The sequence below is a fragment of the Anser brachyrhynchus genome, assembly GCF_964034855.1.
Source record: "Anser brachyrhynchus genome assembly, chromosome: 2".
Taxonomy (NCBI): domain Eukaryota; kingdom Metazoa; phylum Chordata; class Aves; order Anseriformes; family Anatidae; genus Anser; species Anser brachyrhynchus.
Window position 1 is genome coordinate 153169903 of NC_137695.1, and position 18978 is coordinate 153188880.

Consider the following 18978-nt stretch of genomic DNA (forward strand, 5'->3'; position numbering starts at 1 on the left):
GGCGGTGGCTGCTCCTCGATCACGTGCCGGGGGTAGGGGGGTGCAGATGGCGGCGCCCAGGCGAGCTTCGCGGTGCCGTCGCGGAGCGGTGACGCGGCGGCGGGGCGCGGGGAGGATGGGGCTGGGGCCGTGAGGGAGGCAGAGGAGGGCGGGAGGGCGAGGGAGAGGGCGGCTGCCGCCGCTGCTCCGGATACCTCAGCGGGGGGCGAGGCCTGAGGGGGACGGCGCCGGAGCCCCGCCGGCTGCCTCGGGGCTCGGAGGAGGCGGTAAGGAGGGAGGGGGGGGCGCAGGGCTCCTGCGGGCCCCTCACGGCGGCCCTTCCCTTCCCTTCCCTTCCCTTCCCTTCCCTTCCCTTCCCTTCCCTTCCCTTCCCTTCCCTTCCCTTCCCTTCCCTTCCCTTCCCTTCCCTTCCCTTCCCTTCCCTTCCCTTCCCTCAGCCCTCTCCATCCCCGGCCCGCCCTGCCGAGCCCCCTTTGTGCCTGCAGCGGCAGGGATCCCCCTCCCCCGGGTCCCTCTGCTGAGGGGGGAGCTCAGGGCTGCGGGCCCGGGGCTGCTTCTCTGCAGGGGGATCCGGCCCTGCAGGCTGGCAGCCCTCAGGAGGCTGCCTCCCCGTCTGCTGCTCTGTGGTAATAAGTAATGGGGTGATACGGGGTGGAAGGGGCCTTAAAGGTCTGCTAACTCCAGCCCCCTGACATGGGCAGGGATGCCACACACTAGAGCAGGTTGGCCAAGGCCCTGTCCAGCTTGGTCTTGAAAGCAGTAAGGTCAGGGAGTCGCGATAACAACAACAGTAGTCGGGCAGAAAAATGTTTCCTAGCAGTGACAGAATTGTCAGAAATACTAAAAGGCAGTTGCGAGGGAAACTTATGTAGTGGTAAGGATGACACTCAAGATTGCATAAAAAGGTTGAAGATAGATTCCCCCCCCCCCCCCCCCTTTTTTCCCTCTTTTGTTTTTGTGACTTTCATCTTTTTGGCCGTGTTTATCTTTTCATTTACATTCCCTGTAAACTGCTTGTTTCTTTTTGTCATTTTCCACACAGACTCTATGTAACTGATAAGCTCCAAAACACACAGCAAGAAGTTACAGTGTAGTACGACTTCAGAGATGGACAAAAGTATTATTATTTTTTTTTTAAGTTAGACTAAAGGTTGATGATTGTTTTTAGGGGAGGGGAAAAAGTCTAAATAAAAACGCTCGTTTTTTCAGTGCCTTCTTTTGTACTTGATTACACTTCTGAAAACCAAGTGAGTTAATGGAAACTCTGGATGCAAATTTCACATCTGTTTCCAACTTCTGCCATGTGTTTGTTGTCAGTGACATATTTTAGACAACAGTACGTACTTTAATATGATTATTTTTTTTTCCCTCCGAAGGTAGTGAAAAAGAAAGTATCAAGATGAGTAAAAAGCCTCCAAATCGTCCTGGAATCACATTTGAGATTGGTGCTCGTTTGGAGGCACTGGACTATTTACAAAAATGGTATGGAAGATCTTGCACAGTACTTGTTAAGAGGAAAATTATTTTGTTAATGTTGTATATTTTAATGCTTAACTAACTGGTGCACCTATTAACTGCCTGTTTCGCATATGAACTTTATGACTATCCGGATATTGTTTAGAACTACTAGGCTTTAGGAAAATATTCTCTCTCTTCAGAAATCAAACAAAACTTTTATGTGTTTTTTTTTAGTTTGTTTTTTGTTGTTCATGCAGCCACAGTAATCATAGAGCATTTCCAGCATAGCATGGAATGCCAGGGTCGTGCACAAGGTGATCCCCTGTGTTAACGTGGCAAACTTCTGTCACTAAAGACTTCCTTTGTTTTAAGTTTGAAGGCATGCAAGTGAATTTTCATGTTCAGTTATTGTACTTCATATAAACTAAAAAAAGAAAACATCCTTAAACAGAGTTCATGGAACAGGTAAAGTATGATTGTATTTGTATTAGACAGCCAGAGGAATAACGTGCTTAGAACTGAGCCTCTGCACCATCCAGGCATTTTGTAAAAGTCAAGAGTATAAAATGGAAATGTAGGACACAGAGTACTGGGGCACAAGGACCCCACTACATGGCATATGTATTGTCAAAGGAGTCATTCTTTTGAAAGACGAATTCTTAGCCAAACTTTACTTAATGCAAGTTTCATGACGTGCTGGCCATTCTGTTTCAGTCTGAAAAAAAACTCTGGTTTGGTTAAAGTTAACGACACTGGGAGTTGATACAGAAGTTTTTTGTTAGCTGCTGTCAATGACTGCTTGGTGCTAGGAGATGTAAGAGCCTGTCCCCACTTCTCTGATGGAAAGATTTTGGAGAACTGAGGATTCTCATGTTCATGTAAATATCTGATCCTGCTAACTCCGAAGTACGTGACAGACAAGTCTGTGTATTATTTACACGTTTAACCCAACTTTTTTTATACAGAGCATATAACTACTGGCCTAAATGTTTATTTGTAAGGCTTTAATTACAGCAGAAGCATTTGGTTTACTAAGCAGTTTCTAAAGGAAAATATGGTTTAAAGAACAGTTCTTGTTCTTATTTGTTGCTATAGAGAGGGTTTTCAAATGACTGATTCTTTAACTGGATGCCAAGATCACGAAACTATCTGAATAGTGCTATAAAAACAATATAACTTTATTAGATCCTTTTTTAAAATCTCCTGTGACAAAAGTAACTGACTAATATAACAAGATGACAAAAGTTATTGAAGTAGAAATATTGAAAAATTGAAGTAGAAATAGCTTCAGAAGAAGAAGTAGAAATAGCTTCAGCTTGATTGTATCAATGGTAGATGCTGAATAACCCCAGCCTGTAGTTTGTGTCAGATCTGTCCGGCTTTTCCACAAGGGAGGGTGGGTCACAAGTCAGTTCTGGAGTACCTTTGTGCGTGGTTTGCATGGCCATGTGGCAGACCTGTGGCAAACAGCTGAGTGCTTGCTATTTTCAGGCAGAGCAGGATTTATTCTGAACTTTCTAGGAACTGATTTGCCATCTGGACCAGTAGGTAGGCAGGCCAAGTTTTGTGTGTGTGTAAACATCTGTGATGCCATGGGAGCTGGAAGTTAATATTAATTTTTTGCAGTTACAGTAGCAATTAAAACAGGGCTCTTTGTCAACTGAAATAATATTCACGCACATAACCAAAGAGCTTGTTAGAGAAGGCTTACTGTCGTGTTGTTATTAGGGTGACACACTCTTAGCTGTTTAACTGTTGCATAAGGGGGTGGTGGATGTTTTTTTAAATCCTTTCTATATATAAGCTGTATGCAGTCCCCTCATCTGCATGCAGAAATAGAACATACTCCAAAGAAAACAAAGTTGCTTGGCTTATATGAAATCAGTGTTTTTTTAACAAAACAAAAAAATGAAGAGCAATAATATAGCTTATCTCATTCTTCTTTGTACAAGCAGCAAAGTGAGAAAAACACTTGCTCAAAAATAGTGTATAAAAGGGGTTTCATTCTTTTAATTTTTCTGAAAGCCTTCTGTCACGTAAAGACCTGATGTTCATAATAATAAATTTTAAACGTTAATCAAGAAATGCCTCTAGAGGAGCAGAATTAGTAAAGTTTTGCTGTATGAATTTTGCTTTCTGAGACATTTCTGCAGGTTGTAAATTTTAGGAGTTGAAATTTACCTCATGAAATCCAGTGTTGTGCTTGAATTCCTTAAATTTTGGAGAAGATCTTGTGTACCTGGACTATACATTGCTTAAAAAAAAAAAAGGCACCTTTAAATGAGGAAGTGTTTGGGTCACCAATGTCATTTGGCATATGCAATTACCAAGCAGGGGAAAGCATGGGAAAAAGTCAGCAAAGGCAGACTGTCAGTGAGCGTGTTTGATTTTTGGTGGTGTTTTGCTTCATTTTGGAGGTAACTGCAGTAGCTTCCTTAGAAACCAAAAAACACGGTATGCTGTTGCAGGGGAGGTCACCTGCGATAATGAATTTGTACCGCTTGTTAAATTTGGATTTGGTAAAACAAGCTCAGAAATGCAGCTCTAAACAAAATCCATGTGAGCATCTGTCGGCAAGTAGTAAGTGAGGTGGAATTGGGTGTCAATAGAAAGTTATTAGATAGATTCAGGATAATCAGAGACCTGGAGGATAAGACCTGTGAGGAGAAGGTGAGGAACGTGGGCATGCTCAGCTTGGAGGATAGAAGGCTTCAGGAGACCCACCGCCAGCCTTTCTGTACCTACACAGATGATCAAGAAGACTTAGCCAAGCTCTGCCATAGCAGGTGGTGAGAAGACAAGAGACAACTCTCATTTCAAGTTTCAGCCTAGGTACAAGGAAATATTTTTCTCCCATGAGGTCATTCAGGCAGTGGAGCAGGTTGCCCAAGGAGCCTGTGGAGTCTCCAGGGGTGGAGGTTTTCAAGGCTGGGTAAAACTCTGGGCAACCTGTTGGGATCCTCTAGCTCACCCTGCCTCAGGTGGGTGGTTGGACTGGAGACTTCCTGAGGTTCCTTACAACTTGAATTATCCTACAAACCCATATAAATAGTGACACGTGGGCAAGTGCTCTGCACCTCTCGCGGCCAAGACAAACGGGACAGCAGTAAAGCTGCCGCTCTGTATGTTCCCACCTGTGAGAACGGTTCTTAAGCTGTCAACTCCCATGAGTAGGACACGGTATGTGTAAAGTTGATGTATTTGAAGATAGATCTTTCTTTTCCTTGTGAATTCTGTTGTTCCAGCTCTTTACTGGTTGTCCTGTAAGTGCCAGGTATTGCGTTGAAAAAGTTATTTTTCTGAGACCATAATTTTCATTAATTTCATGTAAAAATCTAAGCTGTAAAGGTGAAGAAGGTGGGATGGGTGTGCAGCCCGTACAGCAGATCTGGAGTAGAAACAGCTCACCAAGACAGGTCAGTTATCAGAATAACTGCAATCTGACTTGGTATGTTTCATTATTTCTTTTATTTTTACTTTCCTTTATTTTCTTCCCCCAATATGAAGGCCTTTACCTGTAAGGCTTTGAGAAATCTTATTTTTCAGTCCTTGCTTTGGATTTCAGTTGACTGGGACACCTGAAAGGTCGGGTATTTGAAAGGACTGAAGGCTCTGCTTTGTATTGTCATACCGTAGGCTAGAAGCTGGGGAGGTAGAAATAGGCTTTGCAGACTTTTCAGATGCAGGAAGACTATTTGTGGAGAGGTCAGAATGGAGCACGTTTGCTATTTTATCCTCTATGAAGCAGAAGGAAACACTTTTTATACCATTATTGTGAAGGCAGGAAGTATGTGTCTGTTTCTAGACTTTCTTTAAGCAATTTAACTTAGGCAAATTACCCGGTATTTTTGCATCCATATTTACGGTACGGAATAACAGTTTTCTCACCTCGCAGGGTAATTCGCTGCTTGTTGGTCGCTTTTGAAGGGTCAAAAGGAAGATGATAGAAAAATGAAAAACACTGCCCTTGTGGCCATTGATGTGTTGGGTGGATTGGAAAAAATGAGAATTTTTATACTGTCAGGAAATGAAATCTAGGAGTTTTCCCATCATTTTTTCGTATTTGAATAGTGGAGCATTATTGTTTTCTTTCCTGTGCTTCATAATGTAAGTTTTGTAAGCCATATAATTTTTACAGATTTACAGAAATGTTAGATAATTCCTACAAGGTGGAATCTCTGGAACCTGAGCCTGGAGAACATGCAACATATAAACTGTGCAGAGGTCGTTAGCCGACAATGGTTTTCCTGCTCTGTCTTTAAAAAATGAGAACAAAAATAATTGGATGAAACTTTATTCAGGATTATGAAATGCTACTTCCAGCATGCTTGCACGCTATTTAAAAAAAAACAACCAACCAACAAGCCTTGCAGGTTATTCCTTACCACAGGAGCAACGCTTTCATTAATGAACTGGAGCGTGGTGGTGGTTTTTCTGTAAAAATAAAGACCACCTTCTCAATATTTTAGAGTGTGTTTTGCAGTTCAGTTGCACTCTTACAGTTTGTTCTGGATGAATTTTGGCAAATCTGCCCCGTATATCAAATTCATTCCGATCCCTCGGTGTGGAGTGCTTGCTTTAAAAATCTGGTATTGAAAATGTTGCTGCCATTTTATCCCTTATGGGCAGGAAACACATACTTGCCTTCGAAACACTTGTATAATTTTGGAGTTTATTTTTTTCATTGAAAATACAAAAGCTGTGATACCAGAAGACTTTCTGTGCAACATAAAACGTGCAATAGTAAATTCTGTAATATGTATGCTTTTGTTTTTTCCACTGTGGGATCAGCATTGTGAAATATTACTGTTTATACACGCGTGTGGCACATTGTGTGGCTAAATTTAGTGAATATCAAGGATAGTGTCTTGTTGCTAAATCCATGCAAAGTTATTTTTGGTTTGCCTAATGACCAATCATACATAGCTTGAGTAGTTCAGAGATTTGCTAAATCTTCCATCTCTGAGGGCTGGAGTTGAATGCAGGTTTTGGATTTATTCAGCTTGAAACCACTAATCAGGGCCAGCAGGGTGGGGGGGGGGGTTCTCCTCCTGTGTTCTCTTGTGAGACCCCACCTGGAGCCCTGCATTCAGCTGTGGGGCCCCCAGCACCAGAAGGACATGGATGTACTAGAATGAGTCCAGAGCACAAGGATGCTCAGGGGGCTGGAGCACCTTTCCTGTGAAGACAGGCTGAGGGAGTTGGGGTTGTTCAGCCTGGAGAAGAGAAGGCTCCAGGGAGACCTTATAAAAACCTTCCAGTGCCGAAAGGGGGCCTTACAGGAAAGCTGGGGAGGGACTCTTTGTCAGGAGGTGTAGGGGTAGGACAAGGGGGAATGGCTTTAAACTAAAAAGAATGGAGATTTAGATTAGATATAAGGAGGAAATTCTTCACTCAGAGGGTGGTGAGGCCCTGGCACAGGCTGCCCAGAGAAGCTGTGGATGCCCCATCCCTGGAGGTGTTCAAGGCCAGGCTGGAGGGGGCTTTGGGCAACCTGGTGTGGTGGGAGGTGTCCCTGCCCACGGCAGGAGGTTGCAACAGAATGATCTTTAAGGTCTCTTCCAACCCAAACCATTCTATGATCCTATGATCCTAGCATACATTGAAGAAGCATAAATTATTGGAATAAAGTCACCATGCGATAGTATGATTATTTGAAATTTCAGCTCTGTAAAACCATTATTGTGGACTTAAGTGCAAAGCTGAGTTTTTTAGAAGTCTTTGTTAGGAAAAATTATATTTCTTAAAGGTGAACAGACCTAGTGCTGGATTTCCTCTGCTGAGTGATCTCTAATGAGACTTTATATTTTGCATCCTTTCTTTTATTAACTGATGCTAGCTTTGCTCTCTTTTATTTTTTTTTTTACCTCCTTGTCTGTCCAATATATTAATGTTTTGATGCTTGGCTTGCTGAATTTTCCTTAAAACTATCTTCAGTCTTACATATTTGTTTCTAAGCTATATTCTGTGTTTTGCTTCTCCCCTCGTACTCCGTTTTCTCTTTCCAGGACAGTATACAATATTATGCTTGTTTTTCCTCTCTGTTTTCATTTACACACAGTACTTGGAGTGGCATTTCTACTGCCGATGAACAGTTAAACTTAGTGGCCATACAAAAAGTATAGCAGTAGAACTGCTGTAGCGCAGTGCCATAATGGAATTATTACTGTGTAGATGCCTAGAAAAAGGAGAATCCTGACTTTTGGCTGATGGTCCCTGAATTTCATAAAATAACCGTAGTTTTGCATCCCCTTCTTGCTGGCATTTGGTAAACATGCGATTTCGGACTGTAGAGAGAGAGCGGCAGTGTTATGTCTGCTGTGTCACTGCTGCGGCTTCAGGGCTTGTGTGCTTCAGCTCTTGTCTTTGATCCCTACAAAGGGAGCTCCCTGTCCTCTTTTCCAGGGTTTTTCCCTCCTTCAGTCTACTAAATACTCCCTGTATCATCTTGTACTTCTATGCTGAACTATTTCAGGTAACATTGCTACTCATACGTTTCTTGTGATAACTATCAATTGACTTGACAAAATTACAGAGCCAGGCTCTTTCCAGTGGTGCCCAGTGCCAGGACAGGAGGCAGTGGGTGCAAACTGGCACACAGGAGGCTCCCGCTGAACTCCAGACAGCACTTCTGTGCTGTGTGGGTGACGGAGCGCTGGCACAGGTTGCCCAGGGAGGTTGTGGGGTCTCCTCCTTGGAGATCTTCGGGAGACGAAAGAATCACCAGAGTCGGGGCTTAGGGAAACTGTCGTGTGGTTAGCTTTGAACATGGCTTCAAGAATAGAAAAGTTAAACCAGAATGCTAGTTTATCATAACGAAGTTCCTTAAACCCTAACAGCATCCTATTTTGACCTATGGGTTTTGCTTTCTGCTTTGATAAAATGTGTTACCAGTTTCACAGCTCTTTTTTTGTTGTCAACCTACTTCATAGGTGAAAGGAGGCTGATCACGTTGCTCCTCTGAAAGACATCCACTGGAATTCTTTTCTTATCAGTGAAAAGATTTTTGTTAGTGGGGTGGGAAATGAGTCTGAAGTTTAAAGCTAAGATCTTGGTGTTGTGTTTTTTTTTTTTTAAGCAAAACTAAGTTAGGAGCTTGGAGAAATGGCTCTGAAAATATTTTGCATTTCTGAAATGTGTGGATGAGACAGATGCAGAAAGATGTTTGACAGTCCATGCATTCTGATCTGAGAGTAAGATGTAGCTGAAGTAGTTGCAGTGACAACCTAGAAAATCAGTTTTCTTCTTTCTGCTACTTTGAGAAGTTTGTATGTTGGGAAGCTGTATGTATCGGTGCAGCTGAGAAAGCAGGACTGGAGAAATGAGTAGGCTGAAGGAGCAAATTGAGTTTGACACGCATTAACTGCCCTTTCCCTTGTAGTTACCAGGAAAGAAGGAAAGTCTGGACTTTCTGAAAATGTCTCTATTTTAATTGGAACATAGTGTTAAACATGCCTTTATCAGCATCCTTAGTATTTAGGAGAGAAAATATTTGAAATGGAAAATGTTGACAGGGTTCCTGTATCTGTCAGATGCGTTTCTGGCTAATGGAATGTGCAGTAGCTCTGGAAATCGGTTGCTCAAGCTCTGCCCTTTTATTATTGCTCAACAGCAGCATTTTGTTTGGAAAAACAGGTTGCATCTTAATGAAAGTGGAAGGCAGCTGTCCTTTTGCCGTGGCCTTTCTTTTCAAGGCGTTTTTTTATTACCTTTAGGCCATCCATGACTTCCTCTATTCTACTATTTTATTTGCTGTTTGAACACCAGAAATTGCTTCTCGTTTTGTTGTGGTACCCAGAATATAAATTCTGGAGAAAATTTGATAAACTAATTCATTTTTTTTTCAGCAGATTCTTTGCACTTTTGAATCTCTCTCAGTATTCTTGTCAAGGGTAGGAGGATCTGAATTTTGCCTCATTCCAGTTTTCTCTGCATTTCACAGTGGAAGTAAGGGAATCTAATGATTTTTGGTGGGGAAAATGTAATAACAGTTTGTGACTTGCTGTCCTACTACAGCTTTATTAAATAAATCACTTTGAAACAGAAATGGACAAAACAGTAGTTGACGAAGTTAGAGAAATTCACCACTATTTTTTCCTTAAAATGTAATCTCAAATTTGATGGTTCCTAAATTACAAGGTTGCTAGAATCCAGGTTGCATCTTTGCCATGCCCCAAATTAGATGCTTAAGACTTGCAGCTCAGCCCTGGTAAGTTCTGCTGAGCACATACCATCTTTGCTGAAAGTAAGATCCATACCTCAACTGACATACTTATTTTAATGCATGCACAGTTGCAGAGAGCTGACTACTAAAACATAGTTGATGTGAATCAAATCTAATGGCAGCAATCACTGAAGCTGATCTGCAAATTAATAAGTAGCTTACATTAGGTAAGAATGTTCTGTTGACCTCTGGGTTTGATTAGTTGCTCAGATTTGTCTGAAATCAATCAGATAGTGTAATGAAGCACTTCATATGTTAAAAGCAATGCACGTACTCTTCAAAGAATTCATCCTACCTATCCCCAAGTTAACAAAAACTGTTGCAGGCTTTTGCTTCAAAAAAAACACAGGTAATAAAACATTAACTGCTAAAGCCCACTTCAGTCAGTCTTGGTGTGGGTGCTCTAGGTTAACATCTGTGTATAATCACCTGTGATAAAGCTGAAGACATCACTAATGTGTATAGATGACTCTTAAACTGATAGTAGGATGGCATGTAGCTTAGTATCTTGATCTTTTTCAGGCTTGGAGATCTCCCAGTCCAAGGTGTTAGTATAACTTCTTGGATGGTCATGTAAGCGCTGATGGATGCAAAAAGAAAAATAAATGGGGAAAACAAAAGCCAACCAAACCTGGAAAAAACTTCTGAATTTACCAGTGTACGTTTGTTGTTCAAGGTATCCATCTCGTATAGAGAAGATAGATTATGAGGAGGGGAAGATGTTGGTCCATTTTGAACGTTGGAGTCATCGCTACGATGAGTGGATTTACTGGGACAGCAACAGGTTGCGACCCTTGGAGCGACCGGCATTAAGGAAAGAAGGGCTGAAAGATGATGAAGAATTTGTTGTAAGTGGCACATGTATTTTGTTTTTGACTCATTTTGGTAAGCTGTCCTACTTGATTTCCTGCATTAAATCTGTCTAGCATATAATGTTTAAGTCTTTTTTGGAAAAAATCTAAAGGTTCAAAATATTAATAACAACATTTGTTTAAAATAGGATTTTAAACCTGGAGAAGAAGTCCTAGCTCGTTGGACAGACTGTCGATATTACCCAGCAAAGATTGAAGCAATTAATAAAGAGGGTATGTATTCATTTGCGGTCCATTGGTAAGGATCGTTTGCATATGCTATGCCATTGCTGTGGTCAACTTAACAAAACAAACAAACAAAAAAACAAAACACAAAATCAACAATAAAAAGGCATGCATGTAAAGTTTTCCTCACTGCCTCAATATTCTGGTGAAAATGTTTCTGTTCTGTCAAATGTAATATGTTCGTCTTCTACCTGAGATTAGAATATTTATCCTGGAAGATAAAATGCTCAATGCTTGCTCAGTGCTGGGCAGAACATCCTTTGCACAGTGTTATTTAGTGTACTTAGTGCTGATTTGGGCTACTCTCAATAGATTTAAATTTTCTTAATTGTTTCAGGAAATGGTCTTTTTAAAGTTCAATGGATGAAGTAAAAATAATGGGAATTGGGAAGCAGAACAAATTAATTCATATGCAGTACTACTTAATGGGGTAATATCTCTAGTGAACATAAGTAAAAGTCAGATGAGGATTTGATTGTGAATTGATTTTTTTCCTCAGTGCTGCAGCTTAAATATTACCTGATTCTTTCAATGAATTATGAGCGAAAGAGTTACGTTAGCATAAACGTGGTTGAAAGTGTCTAAGTGGAGAAAGAGTGTCAATGTAAAAGCAGGGTTTCATTGGGCTTGTCTTTTATTTTTCTTAAAATTCTTGATTATGCCTGTAGATAACATCTAGTTACCTTATTCGTATAGCCTGCAAAGTATTTTGATAAAGCTTTCATAGTAACGAGTTGTCTGTTTCTCAACTACTCATAGTGATTCCATCAATCCTCTTCTAGGAACATTCACAGTACAGTTCTATGATGGTGTTATTCGGTGTCTTAAGAGGATGCATATCAAATCTATGCCAGAGGATGCAAAAGGGCAGGTAAGAATATTAGGCATCTTTTTGTTAGGTTTTGTAGTGATTTTTGTATCTTGAGATAGTAAGAAAGTTGTCTAGCACAACAAGTTTTAGATTAGTATTTATTCTAGGGCCTGTACTGTCTTGCTTCACCATTTTTATGGATGATACCTCAGAGTGTGCTGCTCACATAGTCTTGCCTTTATCTGATATGTCTAGCTGCTGTACACTCCGTTGCTGACTAATCTGTTCCCAGAGTTTTGTCTTGCACGGTTCACAAAAGCAGGGACATCCAGAGACATTCTCCTTTGATGTCTTGTGGCCTTTCAGGAAAAAGCTTTTACTTGTCAGTAGTTTGTGCTGGTGATTTATTTTTTAATTATTTTTTTTACCCTCTTGTTTGCTACAGTGGTAGACTCTTGCCCACGTGTTCTTATTAACATGACTGTTTGGTGCTTTTTTTCCCCTGTATCAAAACGTTTAGGGTTTCAAACAGATAAAGAAATATTTATCTCTGAACAGTGCCCTGTCACTGTTGAAGTAGAGATGCTGAGCAGAAGCGGAGGAAGGCTGTGAAGCAGAGGATATGATTCAATAACTAGGCATATCTTTATTCATAAAAGAAAAACAGCATCAAAAATTGATACATGCTTTCAGTGGAAATGCTATTGGGTTTATCTTGTGTTCTCATCCTTAATGTGAAATTACTCCACTGAAACAATTGGAGATTAAAAAAAAATGTAGAAAGATTGTTCTTATTTACTCCCAATTTTCTTCAGAATATAACTTTTAACTTGAGGATCAAAATTCAGTATTTCATAATTACTGTTGTAACTATCTGTATTTTGGTCACATGATAAAGGCAGATAGATAATATAATTGGCCTGAAAACGTTTCTGTATTTCTGGCCTACATGTTGCAGGTGGATGTATACTTGAGTTGATCATCTCTACGCAGAATATTATAACATTGTGCAAGCAACACTTGCGCCATTTAAACTACTTTTACTTAAAGAGATTAAACTGAAATCCATGGTCGCGCTACCACAGGTTTCTTGCTGTAGTGTTGCAATAACTACTGAAGCTGTGTGTAAATATTAAAAAAAAAAAAAAGTTTTCAGTATGATTGTAAGTTAGGAAGCAAGAGTATTTCATTTTCCTTCATAAAAAGGCAAACGTGGGTAACGTGGTTGTGACTGAACTAAAACAGTCCTTCTTTGACGGTGATCAAGTCCTTTACTCGATCCTGCACTTTATCCTAGGAGCCAAGTCTAGTCCCAGGGTACTACCACTAGGCATTTTCAGCTTTAAAAAAATTAAAATTGGTTTATTACAGATGCTGGTTAGCAACCACTTTGATGTCCATACATACTTAGTGTCAGTCCAGCTTATCTATTATCTCTAATTTTGCATAATAGTTGAGAGTTAGTGTCAGTCTCATGCATCTCAGTAATTAGGTAGCTTCAGTGAAGTCTTCAGAAAGAATAAGTGAGCTAAACTTATACTTCTTAAGAAGGATTAAGAATTTTTAAGGCTATCTTGAAGTAAGAATAACACAAGCAAGCTTTCTGTACTGCTAGTTGATTCTAGTTCTAGTATCTTATTCTGCAAAATTCAAGGTAGGCATGAAGCTGTAGCTTTTGAAGGCGAAAGTAACTTTCTGCAACATCTACTTCATCATTACGCTATGACAAAAATTTCTTTCACGATATTTTTGTGGTATTTAAGAAGATAAATGTGATCTAAGTTCTTTTAAATTCAATAATCTGAAACCAAGTTTTGTCTAGGCTTAGAACTCAAATGAAGGCTTTTGATTTTATGCATTGCATATTTTTTTAGATGATGTTTACTGGAAATGATTTAAGTTTAAAAAAAAAAAAGGTCAGGAATAGAATTTGATTTGGAACATAATGGAGTTGGCAGACTAAACACTTCATGCTTAATATAAACCTGTGTTTTTTTGTCTTTTTCGAAAGAAAAGTTTCATTTCAGGAGGCGAGTATATGCTTAAGATACTACTTTAAGATCTAGCACATTAGCAAGTTTAACAAATATAAGATCTGTTTGGAATGTGCATGCTAAGCATGCAGAATTTGGATTAGATGGAGGAAAAGAGATAGGGACTGGCTAATTTTTTTGCAAATAAATATTCATGGTAGAACGTACTTATAAGAAGATATTAAAGATCCATTTTTACGTGAATATTACTCTTAAATATTTTTGTTCTTTGTCTAACTAAAAGTGTGCGACTGAACAGAACCAGAACAGGAACAGTGGTTATCCTCTTCAGAGGCAAATGCCTATGCCGAGCACACTTATTCTGTCAGTAATTTTAAGTGTATTGGTGCCAATGGCAGTATGCTATTTTCAAAAGCAAGAAACATAGTTTGAGTTTAGCATGTCTTAAAGTAAGAGACTGTAAACACTAATGCTCATACTCCATTTTTTTAAGCTATAGTAGATGTTTGTGTTTTATAAAACTTAGCTGTGAGGCTGGAAAGCCAACATTTTCAAAGAAGAGTAGAAAATATTTGTGTAGTGCTGTGCAACGAGACTGAAGGTTAGATTCTTCTGCAGAGAAGCTCAAATTTATTGAAATCACGCAGAAATGTGGATAAAGAAGTACAGAGAGGAAAATAAACGAAAAAAAAAAGATGGGGATATTAAGACTGCCCTTGTTAGAGCACGTATAAAGTATTCAGATAACTTAATTTTTCTGTTTCATGTTTTTTGTTTTATCTTTGATGTAATTAGGCGCGCGAGAGGGAGCAGATAGCGCCGGAGCTGAGATTAGTGACGGAAATCGAACCAAAAGAAGTGAGTTTTGAGGAGGGGTTTGAAGGAGAGGGAGGGGACTTGGCACGCAGGAAGAGGAAGCTGAGGAAAAAGCATGGATTTGCAATTGGGACAGAGGAAAAAAGAAGATATGACAGGAGACAATGTGAGCCAAGATCTAGGTGGGGCAGACCCTTTAGAATCTGAAAGGTGAGGGTAAGGAATCCAGTCTTGCTTTGGAATCAGCCAGTCACTAGGTTAATGGTGTTTTTTGTATGTGTGTGTATGAATGTGTGGCAGCTGGGAATTGTGGTGTGTCAGGAGAGGGAAAACAGCTGAATTTGTAGGACTGCAGAGAAGGCTACACCTAGGCTGTAGGTAGGCGAAGAGAGAATGATGTATGTGAGTTGTTACTGGCACAAGGGTTGGATTTTAGAAGTGATTCTGTTTTTTAATTCCCGCTTTTGCAGGTTTTTGCAAGGGAATACTTTAAAATGCAAGCGTTCTAGCCAATTAATGTGCAAGGCTGTTGGGTAATTTCTACTAACGTATTTCTTGATTGTGCAATTTCCTGTGCTTTGATTCAGTGAATCTAATTAGTATAATGACAGTTTTTCTCATTAGTGATAAAGTACTGATTTTTCTTCTAACTACAGTGTCCCGTTACTTCTCTCCTGCAGTTGTCTCAGCTTACTTGAAAGATGAATCTTAGAATAAAAAAAAAAAGGAAATATAAGTTTTTAAAAAATATATGTAAGTGAAAAACATTTACTTGAGTGAGATACCATGGGAAGGGGGAAACTGGGCTGGATGGTGCAGTTACAAAACCATAGTCAGTAAAGTGATAAAATCAGGACACCAGGGACAAGTAGAAAAAACTTTTATTGGCAGGAGCTTATTTATTCATTTATAACATATTCTTGTTGGATCCTTGGCTTTGTGTGTAACTGAATGCACCAGGAGCAAGTCCTGCTATTAAAATTTGGTGACTAGCGTGTGATATTTATGATACGTAATGGTCTGCTCTTGTGATTGACTGAGTAGTTTTCTTTACGACAGCCTTGAGACAGATTTCAGAATGCACTCTGCATTAGGCTCCCACTGTTTTTTTTTTCTCTAAAAGGTCTGAAAAAGAAACAAACATCTTATTGAAGTAGGAATTACTGGGCTCTTCAAAAGAAATAGTTACCTTAGCATCTCATATGTTCAGATAGTCCTAACAGCTGCAGCTCAGCTGGAGTTCAAGGTTAAAAAAAAAACAAAAAAAACAGGAATTACCTGTGTCACTTCAGTGCTTATGTTTACTGCAAAGCCAGAATAAAGAGTGAATCCACTGAGCTTCAGCCAACTCTGAATCACAAAATCGAGGTTGGAGGGGACCTCTTGAGATCACCTCTTCCACTCCCCCTTTCAAGGTTCTCTCCACTGAGTTTAATCTTTAAATATTAACCTGTAAAAATATGTATCACCAACTAATGTCTGCTGTGGCTTCTGAATGTTTAACCTTTGTTTGTTTCATAGTTGTGTCCTGCCACCCTTTGTAAGCTCTATGTCTTGAAAGTAACCAAACAATGAAATAAAAAACAAAAGTCCTTCATGTTGCACTAGAACAGCTACCATTAAAACAAGTTACTTTGGCCAGTGTGGTCCTCAAAGCTTGAAATCTTTGGAAAGTTTCTGATTTCAGGGTGCTTTAGCATGACTGGAAATGAAAAGACTGTTTAGAAGCTATTTTCATGCACTTTCATCGTAAGATCCAAGCTCCAACCATTTTACTGATCCTCTTCATCCCTTGGCCAGAGTACAGTGTAAGACTTCCACTCTCAGGTCTTCTAACTCCTCACCAGCACAAATAGCTCAATCCTTTTTTTGTCCTGCTGGATGGGCAAGGCTCTGGATGGACTGGAGCTAATGTGTGTGCTCTTTTTGCCTGGCCAAAAAAGAGGTATGTGTGTCTTTGATTGAGTACGCAGCTGGCAGTTGAGACGCTATTTGTGGCTGGCATGTCACCAAATGGCTTTGGTAGCTACCTGTTTTTTGCAAGCATTGCTAAAGTGCTTCCAAACTATTCTGCTACATGATTGAGTGTATGCATCTTGCATTGGCAGTTCGGATGTGGAAGACATTATTTTAGAGGCATCGAACCTCCTGGTGTTTAAGTGCATAGCTTGACACAATGCATACCATTCAATGACGTAAACATACTGAGTTATGGAAAAGGAAGAACATAACACAAGCAAAATTAATGTTTTCGTAATTTGTGTTATGCTCTCATACATCAAAGAAGACAAAGAAACCTCAGTAGAACAGAAAAGTTGCATTGAAACAAGATTGATTTACGAAAGTCAAGATGCTTTGGGTGCCTCATATGTTAACATAACAAGGAAACATTCCAGAGTAAAATACGGTTAATTTAAAGTTGGAAGAAAACTTCTACTATTTGTAAAACTCATGGGGAAAAAAAAGACAAAAAATCCTTTTTTTTATATTTGTCAGTGCAAATCTGAAAATGCTCTTGTAGCAATGTAGTAAATCATTAATGTTCACACCGCATTCATATGCGTAATTCTTACTGGTGGAGGATGAACATTGCTATTGATTTTTATTTCACATGTCATTTCTCCACGTGAACTCTATACCTTGATGTTAAAATATTTGAAAGAGTACTTTATTAAGAAAGGTCAACACAAAATTTTTGCAATCAGATTGATCCCTGACACTCAGGAGACACAGGACAGGAGTCTGATCACTTCAAACTAATGGAAAGAGCTGCCTGAGCCTTGGAGGTTCTCTCCATTGACTATAGGGTAACAACTTCATATATGTGCTGGAAAGTAGATGAATTTGGGCTGCGACTTCTGCTGTTCACTCGTTGAATGTTTTTATACGGTCAGATAAGACATCATCCAAAATCATACTTTATTATCTTTAGAAATGGATTCTAAAATTCAGTTGTATTATAGAGCACTGAAATTGCTGAATGAAACTTGTAATACAAAAAGAGTGCTGTCCACAGCTACTCTGGAAATGCAGATGCAGTTAGAAAAGACTTGTCCTTGCTTTATCAGTGTAATTCAGGAAGAGCTCTGTCCAGTTCTGGAGCTGGCTGGACTACGCTTTGAGTTGAGTTTAGTTTTGAATAACATAAATTTGAGCAACAATGGCAATGGTGTATTTCATACCTAGAGGTATCAGAAAAAGGGCAGTGTTTTGGGTGTGGGAGCTCCTGGGTTTCTGAAGCTATGATACACAAAATAGGTAGCAGAGAACGCCGGCAGCCCTCTATGCAATGTTCTTTTGAAGGTATTTTGCTTTTTATCCATGTGGCGTACTGATAATACTTCAGGTTTACTTAGGCAATTTGGGAAACTCGTTTTCACCTTTACCACTCCTTGAGTACTGGCGATAATAATAAATTCAACTGTTTATAAACACTTCTAAATGAAGTTCCACGGGGTTTATAAGTATTTTCTCTTAAAGTCTAAGACAGTTTTTAATACTTATTTAACCATTTTTTTCCTTTTTGGAGGATTGGATAGCTTTGGTCAAAGCTGCTGCTGCAGCAGCAGCCAAGAACAAAGCAGGAAGTAAACCTAGAACCAGTGCAAACAGCAATAAGGATAAAGAGGATCGAAAATGGCTAAAAGTTCCTTCAAAAAAGGAAGAAACTTCAACCTCTACAATCATGCAGGAAGTCCAAAAAAAGGAAGAGGAGCCTACATCTAGTGACACATTTGGTAAAAAGAGATTCTTTAAAAGATAAGGCTGTTTTATTTTGTACCATTGAACTAGACTTCACATTGTTAATTTTGCAATGAAATAATAACTCGTATTTCTAGAGTATGTATCATTTGTTAGTAGGATGCTAGGTATGATATCCAATGTTAATCAGGAAGTAATTTTTATCAGTTAACTCGAGTTAGGTCAGCATTTATCCCTTGTGCACAAATTCTGACCACCTCTAATGAGGACAACACAGGCTTTTGAATGGCTTTGTTGTATGCCCCGGTTCATGTTCCTGGATCTTCTGTTACTTCTGAGAGAACCCTCAATGCTGTTTTAAAAAAAAATAAAAAAAAAATCCAGTATTGATGGTTTATCCATATTCAAGAAGGGCTGAAATGATTTCTGGTTTGATAAGAATCTGTTTAAGTCTTTAACCACTACATTTCTTACAACGAGTAAAAATGACAAATCCACATCTAATGAATCAGTGTATAGTACTAAGTCTTTAGAATATGCCAGTTTCAATTTTCTAATAGCTGTAAAGGTTCTTAACTCCAATATTCTAATTCTAATACCAGTTCCAAAATACTAAATATTTCATGTTTTGTTGCATGTTAATGAAATGTGTGTTTTAGATTTCTCTTTATGTTTAAAAGTAGGATTTCCTGTAGTGGATGTTCCAAAGATGGCCTTTGTGCAAGCAGAGAGCACGTTATCACACAAGAGGAAAAGTAATCTAGGCAACTCATTTCAGGCAAAGAGAGCTCGTCTTAACAAGATCACTGGTAAAATATTTTTTGTTGTTGATATTTTTTGTGTGTTTTAATGTAGTTAAATACAAATGCTTCCTTA

The 18978-nt window shown here is 39.4% G+C and overlaps 1 protein-coding gene across 17 annotated transcripts in view; it reads left to right on the forward strand.

Annotated features, from left to right (window-relative positions):
• Positions 1-18978, forward strand: part of PHF20L1 (PHD finger protein 20 like 1) — a 54497-nt gene continuing 35519 nt past the window's right edge. For 3 of the 17 annotated variants that reach the window (XM_080582075.1, XM_080582065.1, XM_080582068.1), the window contains exons 1-8: positions 108-266; positions 1377-1482; positions 10359-10530; positions 10683-10767; positions 11562-11650; positions 14380-14442; positions 17930-18137; positions 18783-18911. In XM_080582075.1, the coding sequence (XP_080438201.1) occupies positions 1400-1482; positions 10359-10530; positions 10683-10767; positions 11562-11650; positions 14380-14442; positions 17930-18137; positions 18783-18911 (829 nt within the window). In that variant the 5' untranslated portion in view covers positions 108-266; positions 1377-1399. The other 14 variants (XM_080582074.1, XM_080582063.1, XM_080582076.1 and 11 more) reach the window with 13 other exon arrangements.